Here is an 8,213-nt window from a genome sequence, read left to right as displayed (position 1 = left end):
TACCTCGTCAAATGAAATGTGTTTCGGTTGTATATATGTGATGGGGGTAATATGAATCATCACATCGGTTAACTCTATTGTGTCCCTTCAAATACCTTCAAGTTGGCTCATTCCATTCGACACATGTTTCACACACTGCCTTGTCTCTCAACTGATGCCACCAGAGTGGCCCTTCATTTTACTGACTCAATCTTTCACTTAGCCAACCTTCTCTCTCACACGACCATCACACCTTGGACGCAGTGGTTCATTCAAGCTAGTGAAAAGTGTGGTGCTCAGTGCTCCTTCTCTTCTCGTCTCATCACATATGTTGGTGTGCCCATTCGGTCGCACTTGTTCAACCCTCGTCCATTGGCTCACTAGTTTGGTTGGCATGCCTATTCTACCATACCCATTCCAAACCTTGCCTAATCCATCTTTTCCATGATGTGAAGTCCCTCATTGGCATAGGACTATTACATCACCCAACTCATCTAATTGAGCTTGCCTTTTCATGTGCCTACTAGTGAACGTGTCCTCAACTGGAAACCCCAAAACATCACATTTCATGTAATATGAATGTCGCATTTCCTACGATGGAGATTTTGTCCATCATGAATGCACGATTAAGTATGCACCCAATTCTTAAGGCCTAATAGCATAGCCCTAATCCAGGTGCATATTGGTGGCCACCCACCTCTTCCATTAACTCAATGGTTCTCTATATTCTTGGCAAATTTCTATGGTTTTTTAGGCCCCAAACTTCATGGATCATTTTGAGTTGCTAAATGATGTTTTTTGGCGATTTGGGAGGCCAGGGGTTACCATGGCATGCCTTGGCCCTAGCCCATAGTTGTAATCCTCGAAGAATTATTTCGAATGAGCTACTATGCACCCCAAAGCAAACATTTAATTCAAAGTTGCACCTCCTAGAAGTTGATGTACTAACTAATCACCTCAAGGCCCACAAAATTTTTGGTTCTTAATCTTCTATGGTTATGGTTCTGGCCAGTTTGCATTCTACAATATTATGTTATTATATTTATCAATAGAAAGTGAACTTTCACTATATTATTGTGCTCTCGACTATATTTATTTGTTTGTGTTCCATTTCCTTTATTTCCTTTCCTTTCATTTCATTCCTTATACAATTAAAATCATTAGAACACTACTATTTTCACATAAGTATTAAAAAAATTATATTAAAATAATAAATTTAATTATAAATATTTACATTGATCATAAAATTTAAAATATTTAATTTTAATATAGCTAAATTATTTCTCCAAAGAAAAAATAATAATTTCATTAATATAAACAAAATTACATGCTGCTTGTGCATTGTGCACTCAGAGATGTTCACCTATTGGTGGTCTTGTAAAGTTATCCTGTCAAAAAATAAGTCTTGTTCATGTTGCATATATAAAATAACAATTCTATTTCAAAAAGCGAATCAAAATATCCTGCCCATGAACTAATGTCCAAAAACTAATCTTGTATGAAATATAATAGACATGCACTACAGTCTTGGCCAAAAATATTTGAAAACCGTAAAGTTGGTAATAACTAAGAAAATTGTTCATTTGTTATGCCATCAATGAAAGGGCAGTGGAAATATTCGGTTGTGACCCTATTCATCTACTAGTTGATCTTCCAACTTCCTAAAACCTACGTAGTACCTGCCTTAGAGAGTTGTTATGCTGCGTGGTTCCTTTCCTTGTAGATATGTTTGCAAGAAAGCATGTTAAAATTTTGTTTAAGATGATGAACCTCCTCAAGAAAGAGACATAAAGTGTGAATATGACAACGTTGCACCTCATTGAACCAATTAATAACAATCATGGAATCACGAAATACTTGAATAAAAAGGATCCCTTTTTCAATGGAAAATTTGAGGAGAAGCTTTAGATTGAGTAGCTTTGTATAATTGTTAGATTCTCTTCCAAGTCCACTCTAAAGCTTGAAAGAATGGTTCTCATGCATGTATAATATTTCACCTCCCCCGCAAGAACCATCTAAAAAGGCAACACCATCAAAATGTGCCTAGGGGAGAGAGCTATCATATTGCTCAACTACAACATTACCGGGGGGGGGTGAGATGTTTCTTTCGTATGGAGAAGATTGAAGTCAGCCAAAAATTTTGCTACCACCAGATCAGGGTTGGAGCATTTTTCCTTCAAGATAACTCAATTATGCGCGTTTCATAGGCCCCAACATACCAAGGGAGGCAAATTTATGAATTTATTTAGGTTTATTTTGTCCCAACATTCCTTCCAAACTTCCCTAAAAGATGCCCCACCCAAGATCAATATAACCCCTTGTTATTCCTTAATATGGCTTCAAACAACCTTAGAGAAAGGGCGCTCCTGAAAGAGATGATTTATGGCTTCTGTTGCATTTTTGCATAGGGCACACCATTTGAGGCCATGCATATTTCGATGTTGAATAAGGTCCCATGTGGGAATTTTACTTTCCATTATGCACCACATAAAAGACGAGTTTTCAAGGGACTCTTTAGTTTCCATTTTTTCCTCCACTACCAGAGTTCCATCGAGGGCTATCTGTAACCTGAGATATGAACATAACCTTCTTTTGGCCCATATATTCCCCATGGAGAGTGAATCCATCTGAGTGTATCTAGGTCCTCATCTCTAATTCTAACATGGGATGTGTTAAGTGTAGTAGTGAAATTGTTCTACAAAATCTAGAATTCATGAGGCAAGTTAAGAGCGTGGACTGAGACCTAACCTTTGAGACCAGGTCAAAGATCTGTGATGATTAGCCACATGATCAAGAGTAAAAATATAAATAAATTATTTAATTTCATACTACTACTTAATTAAATCTTATTCTAAAAACTAAAAATATTACACAACACAACTCATCTCATATATATTTATATTCAAAATGGTTCATTTAAAATATTAATATTAATTTTATTATTTTAACTTGTTGAAGTTCTTTTGCCTCTTCCTTATTTATATGGTTTTAATTAATTGCTAAATCTCTTTTTTTTTTCTCAACAAGTATTGGCCGTTAGAATTTAATAAAATGTATATATTATCTAAATCATATTTATACTTGATATTTCATTTTTTTTAAATAAATATAAATTTGTTTTCACTTTGATTCATTGTTTATAAATGATATGAAGTTAATTTGATTTGGTTAGGTTGAAACTTTTGATATGAACAGTGTATTTGTATTGTTGATTTAATAAACATATAATTTGTATTTATTTTTAATTTAATTTGATACTTGGATTATGTGAAGAAATGTTTTAATTATGATTAAAGATATGTTTTTTCACATCATAAATATGTATAATGAAATTATTATTTATAAAGGTTTAAATGTTTGATTAAATTTGTATACAGTATAGTCAAATTCACTTTTATAAATAGTAATATGTGATAGACATATAATTATATACAATGAAATTATTATTTATAAAGGTTTAGAAGTTTATTTAATTTTTTATATATTACACTCAAATTCACTTTTATAAATAGTAATATGTGATAATCATATTATATAATATGTGATGATTATATTATATTTAATTAAATTTCTTTATACTTTAACCAATTTTTTTTATATAATAATTATAATAATAATAAAAAATTCAAGGCTGAAATAGTTCATTTCACATATTTATAATGACTTCATATATTTACGCTAAGTGTACTTACTTTTATGATAAGGTGCATCAATGTCATCATATTCATTTAGCTAATATAGTCTCATCTATTCATTTAGCTAATATAGTCTTCTACAATCACAGTCTTATACAACTTTGGAAAGTGTACCTACTTTTATGATAAGGTGCATCAATGTCATCATATTTATTTAGCTAATATAGTCTCATCTATTCATTTAGCTAATATAGTCTTCTACAATCACAGTCTGTCTTCTACAATCACAGTCTTATACAACTTTGGAAAGTGCAGAGGAAAGGTTTCCAACTATAAAGATTGTTAATATTGATAATAACTTTTTAACTATCATCTAAATTAGAACAATCTTCCATGTTTATTCATTCGTAGATATGTCACAAGCAATTCATAATAAGTTGTTAATAAAATTTATATTATCTCGTAATGATATATTTAAAAGAAGTTTTATTAATTTTTTTATCACTATTAAATTTATATTGAGTTTTTTTTTTTTTTTTTTTCTAAAGTGGCTTTGTATTAATAATAAAAATCCCTAGGTGATGACTAAAATTTCTTTCCATATTTACAAAAAATACATGATAATTCTCCTCATCCCATACAAAAACAAAATAGAGATACTTCATAACACTTCAAGCTAAACAATAATGATACTGCCATGTAAAGCGGTTTAAAGAAAAGAGACCCCTCAACAGCCAAGAGGCATTTATTCAATAATCCATCAACCACTATATTTGATTCCTTGTAAACTTGCATGAATGAAATGTCCACAAAAGCTTGCTTTAGATGCTCAATTCGTTCCATCCAATTATTTAAAAAGGGGTGCAAAGTTGGAATGACCAAAGATCCCGTCAATGAGGGATTTTGAGTCTCCATAAATGGTAATGTTGTCCATATATTTTTTCGTAGCAAACCACAACAACCTCCAAAGAACACTCTAGAATTGGTACCAGATCCTCCATGCCAGTATAGAAGGAAATGTGTCCGGCGTTAAATCTCAGCTTCACATCTCCAAAAGCCACCTTGTGCGGCTCCATCAAAGAAGCCAACCGAGAAATGGACCTGCAAGACACTAGATCTCAAACTAGACATCGACTTTGAGCATTGTTGATGCCTCTTCATTTCCATCCAGGCTAAGACATTGGAAACAATCTTGGAGATGTGTACTTCTTTTCCTTCAAAGATCATAATATTTGCCGCTCTCCCGATCTCCCAAGATATATATAGAGGGACAGTATGCTTCCCAACTCTGGTTGCCCACCATATGATGCATGATTCCATTGTGGAGAAGTGTTCAATAGCGGAAAGTTGTAGAACACTGAGAACCCGAGTCCAAACCTACCCACAAAAACAATGAGCACTGCAAGAAGAGATGAAAGACATTCCAATGACTACTCGCAAAAATGGAGTCGACCTAGTTATGGACATTAGTTTAACATAAATGATTAGTATTCTAACTTTTTAAAGTTTATAAATTTAAATGAATTATAATAGAGTTCAAGCTTCTGTGATCCATATCAATTTAGAGAGATTTTTCGGCGAAAATCACATGGAATACCATTTGTCGACGCGTTTCAAAACGCGTCGACAAATGGTATTCCATGTGATTTTCGCCGAAAAATATCTCTAAATTAAATGAATTATATTTTATGAAATTAATTTTTAAATAAAAACTTTATTAAATAACTATGAAATTATCCCCAAATAATTTAAGCCGGCCAATGCATTTCAAAATTTTGATCAAGGACGTGTTCCATCGCTGGGGCACCTTCTCCGAAGTTATTGTTGTTAATTAAATCTTTTGCTAGTACTTATGAACATCTTGCTCTATTAATCTTGGCGTCACTTATATAGTGACCTCTCTTTTCCGTACTTTGCAATATTAACAAATGAAAATGTTAAGTGTTGGGCCGATGGAGCACCTAAGACAATTCATGAAAAAAAAAGAATTGGGGGCGTGATATTCCTTTGAACTCTGATCATCCTTTAAAATTTGGCGAGATTCAACGTTTTAATGTCTGTTTTTTACCACAGATAGCCCCGGCTTAGGATCTCATTTGTGGAAAGTGGTGCATCAATTTACTAATCTCATCAATTTCTCAAATAAGAATAAAGCTTAACTAGATTTTCATGGAGAATAGTTCATGTTGAAAGTTGCGCATCAATTCAGAATCTCATGAATTTCTCAAATAAAGAATAAAGATTCGCGAAGCCTAACTAGATTTTCGTGGCAGAATCTCCACCAGCGAAAATTGATTTAGAAAACCCCACAGCCCTAATTTTCGGTCTACTGGAATAGAACATCAAAATCCTTCATGGGCACATCCAAGGGTGGAAATTCCTCTAAAGTTAGTGACCCCTTAACATCCACCATGGGCACATCCAAGGGTGGAAAGTCCTCTAAAGTTAGTGACCCCTCAAATTCCTCCATGGGCACATCCAAGGTGGAAAGTCCTCTAAAGTTAGAGACCCGCCACAATCCAGATCTTCAGGAACAGAGTCCCAAAACGTTGAAGTCTCTTGGCCGCATTCCACTTGGATGCTGGAGGATGAGAACGCCACATCTTCGGAAGGCAGAGGGAATTCTTCTGAGGCGTATTGGGCAGCGATGGCTGGAATATGTGGCGGCTGCGGGAATTCTTCTTCGGCGTACTTGGCGTCGGCGACTTGAATTTGCGGCGGTGACAGAGATGAAGCGCAGGGGATTTTCGGTAAGGAGTGGGGAAAATTGAACTTGGCTTTCGCTCCTCTCAGACAATACACGGCAAAATCGTAGGCACGGGCAGCCTTTTGCGGGGAGTCATAGGAGCCTAGCCAGATTCTGCGAGTAGAATGGGGCATTCGAATTCCCGACACCCATGACCCCCATTTCCTCATTCGGATTCCTTTGAACTGCCGCGACTTTAGTGAGCGGTTTCTGTATCTGTTGTAACGAGTATGGTTTTGCGAGGGTTTAGTCATGGCAAGTTATTGTTGGGGGTAATCCTTAAAACAAGGGTTTGAACTCAGGACGCATAAAGCTGCTTATTCACTGAAGTGAAAATTTGTGCTAACGGATGAATGAGCGTTGGATGTAGGGTAGCATATATATATATAGATAGATAGAAACCGCGTTGACTAGCTAAAGGATTATGCGATATACACCTGGCCGCGTAAAAGATCCAGTTTTGTACATAAAGCTTTGCGCGTATTACACCTGCTGGCTTAACAGATCAATAGGCGCAAAGACATGTGAAGGTAGATATAATTTCATTGGTGAATCTCATTTGATGAGTCATCAGGATGATCTGTTTTCTCCATGCTTCTGAGATAAATGGACACTTTCTCCCGTCGTCTGCCAAAAAATATATCTCATTGACTCACAGAAACCTTGAGCACGCCTACAAGTGGAGCGCATGAGTTATGTGCAACTCCTCTTGTTTTTGCGCACTACCGTTTACCCCTGTGTACTTGTGCGTAGAAGAGATGCGAGTTGTTTTATCGAAGAGGCTCAAGTTATCGCAAGAGTGGCACAATTTCACCATCGAAAATTGAGGGAAGCCCTTGAGATCGAGAAAAGACCTTTGAATCTCAATAGGGATGACGGCTGGAAGATTAGTAGGTGTTGGATCCCAGCCGTTTTACCTTAGCCTCTTCTTCGCCTGACCCCTCTCTGTTTGTTTAGCTGGTCATTGTTTTCTCTTGATATCATTGGTTTAGTAATATTAATTTCAACCTTTTAATTATTCACTCTAGACCTAGATTATTAATAATTAACTAATTGTAATTTTATTCATTTCACTCATATATATAAAAATAATAATAATAATAATAATTAAATAAATAAATAAATAAAAATATTAAAAATAATAATAATAATAATAAATAAATAAATGAAAATTAATAATAATAATAATAATAGAATATAAAAATAAAATATAAATTACCCTAATCTATTATTGATAATAATATTCAAAAATGTTAATTTAAAATTAATATAGTAATATTAACTTGAGGTTAATATAATACAATAATATTACTGTAAATAAATAATTAATTAATTAATTAACTAAAAAATAATAATAATAATAACTAAAATAATAAAAATAATAAATATATATTTATATATATATTTATTTTTATATATTTTAACGGTTAAAGACTTTTTAACCGTTGCCTGTTCATATAGCCGTTGATATAGCCGTTGAAGGACCTCCATACTCTATTTAACGGATCGCTCAGATTTGTTTCTCAACTTGTCCTGACGATGAACCACACTAGTTGGTTCGAAACGCGTCGACAAATGATTCTCTATGTGATTTTGCTGAAATCTCTAACAATCAAGTATGGATCACAGAAGTCTAAACTCTTTAAAATAAATTTAATTTAACATTGGCGGTTTTTTAGCTTGATGTTTTGACAACCTATGATTTTACCCATGGTATTTGTTATGATGAATCTTATTTAAAGCTTGATGAAAACCATTATGGAATGTAAGAGTAGTGTAATCCGTTTCTATATATCAATCCAGTCAAGCAAAACACACCCACTTAGGGATCAATCATGCTAAAATTCGGATTC

General features: G+C 34.1%; 1 protein-coding gene across 1 annotated transcript; it reads right to left on the bottom strand.

The window, feature by feature from the left end:
- Positions 1 to 6,059: 6,059 nt before the first annotated feature.
- On the bottom strand, positions 6,060 to 6,614 carry LOC149176456 (uncharacterized). The gene has a single exon (XM_089421474.1). It carries the CDS (start codon positions 6,612 to 6,614, stop codon positions 6,060 to 6,062), a length of 555 nt encoding a protein of 184 aa, XP_089277600.1.
- Between the last annotated feature and the right edge of the window lie 1,599 nt (positions 6,615 to 8,213).

The sequence above is a fragment of the Pinus tabuliformis genome, chromosome 4_1, assembly GCF_031772625.1.
Source record: "Pinus tabuliformis cultivar Carrire ecotype Pingquan chromosome 4_1, CPIR1, whole genome shotgun sequence".
Classification (NCBI taxonomy): domain Eukaryota; kingdom Viridiplantae; phylum Streptophyta; class Pinopsida; order Pinales; family Pinaceae; genus Pinus; species Pinus tabuliformis.
This window is presented reverse-complemented; position numbering and strand designations above follow the sequence as displayed.

What these genes read in the sequence shown, in the direction of transcription:
- LOC149176456 (XM_089421474.1), bottom strand. Translation starts at nt 6,614, where the DNA reads ATGACTAAACCCTCGCAAAACCATACTCGTTACAACAGATACAGAAAC.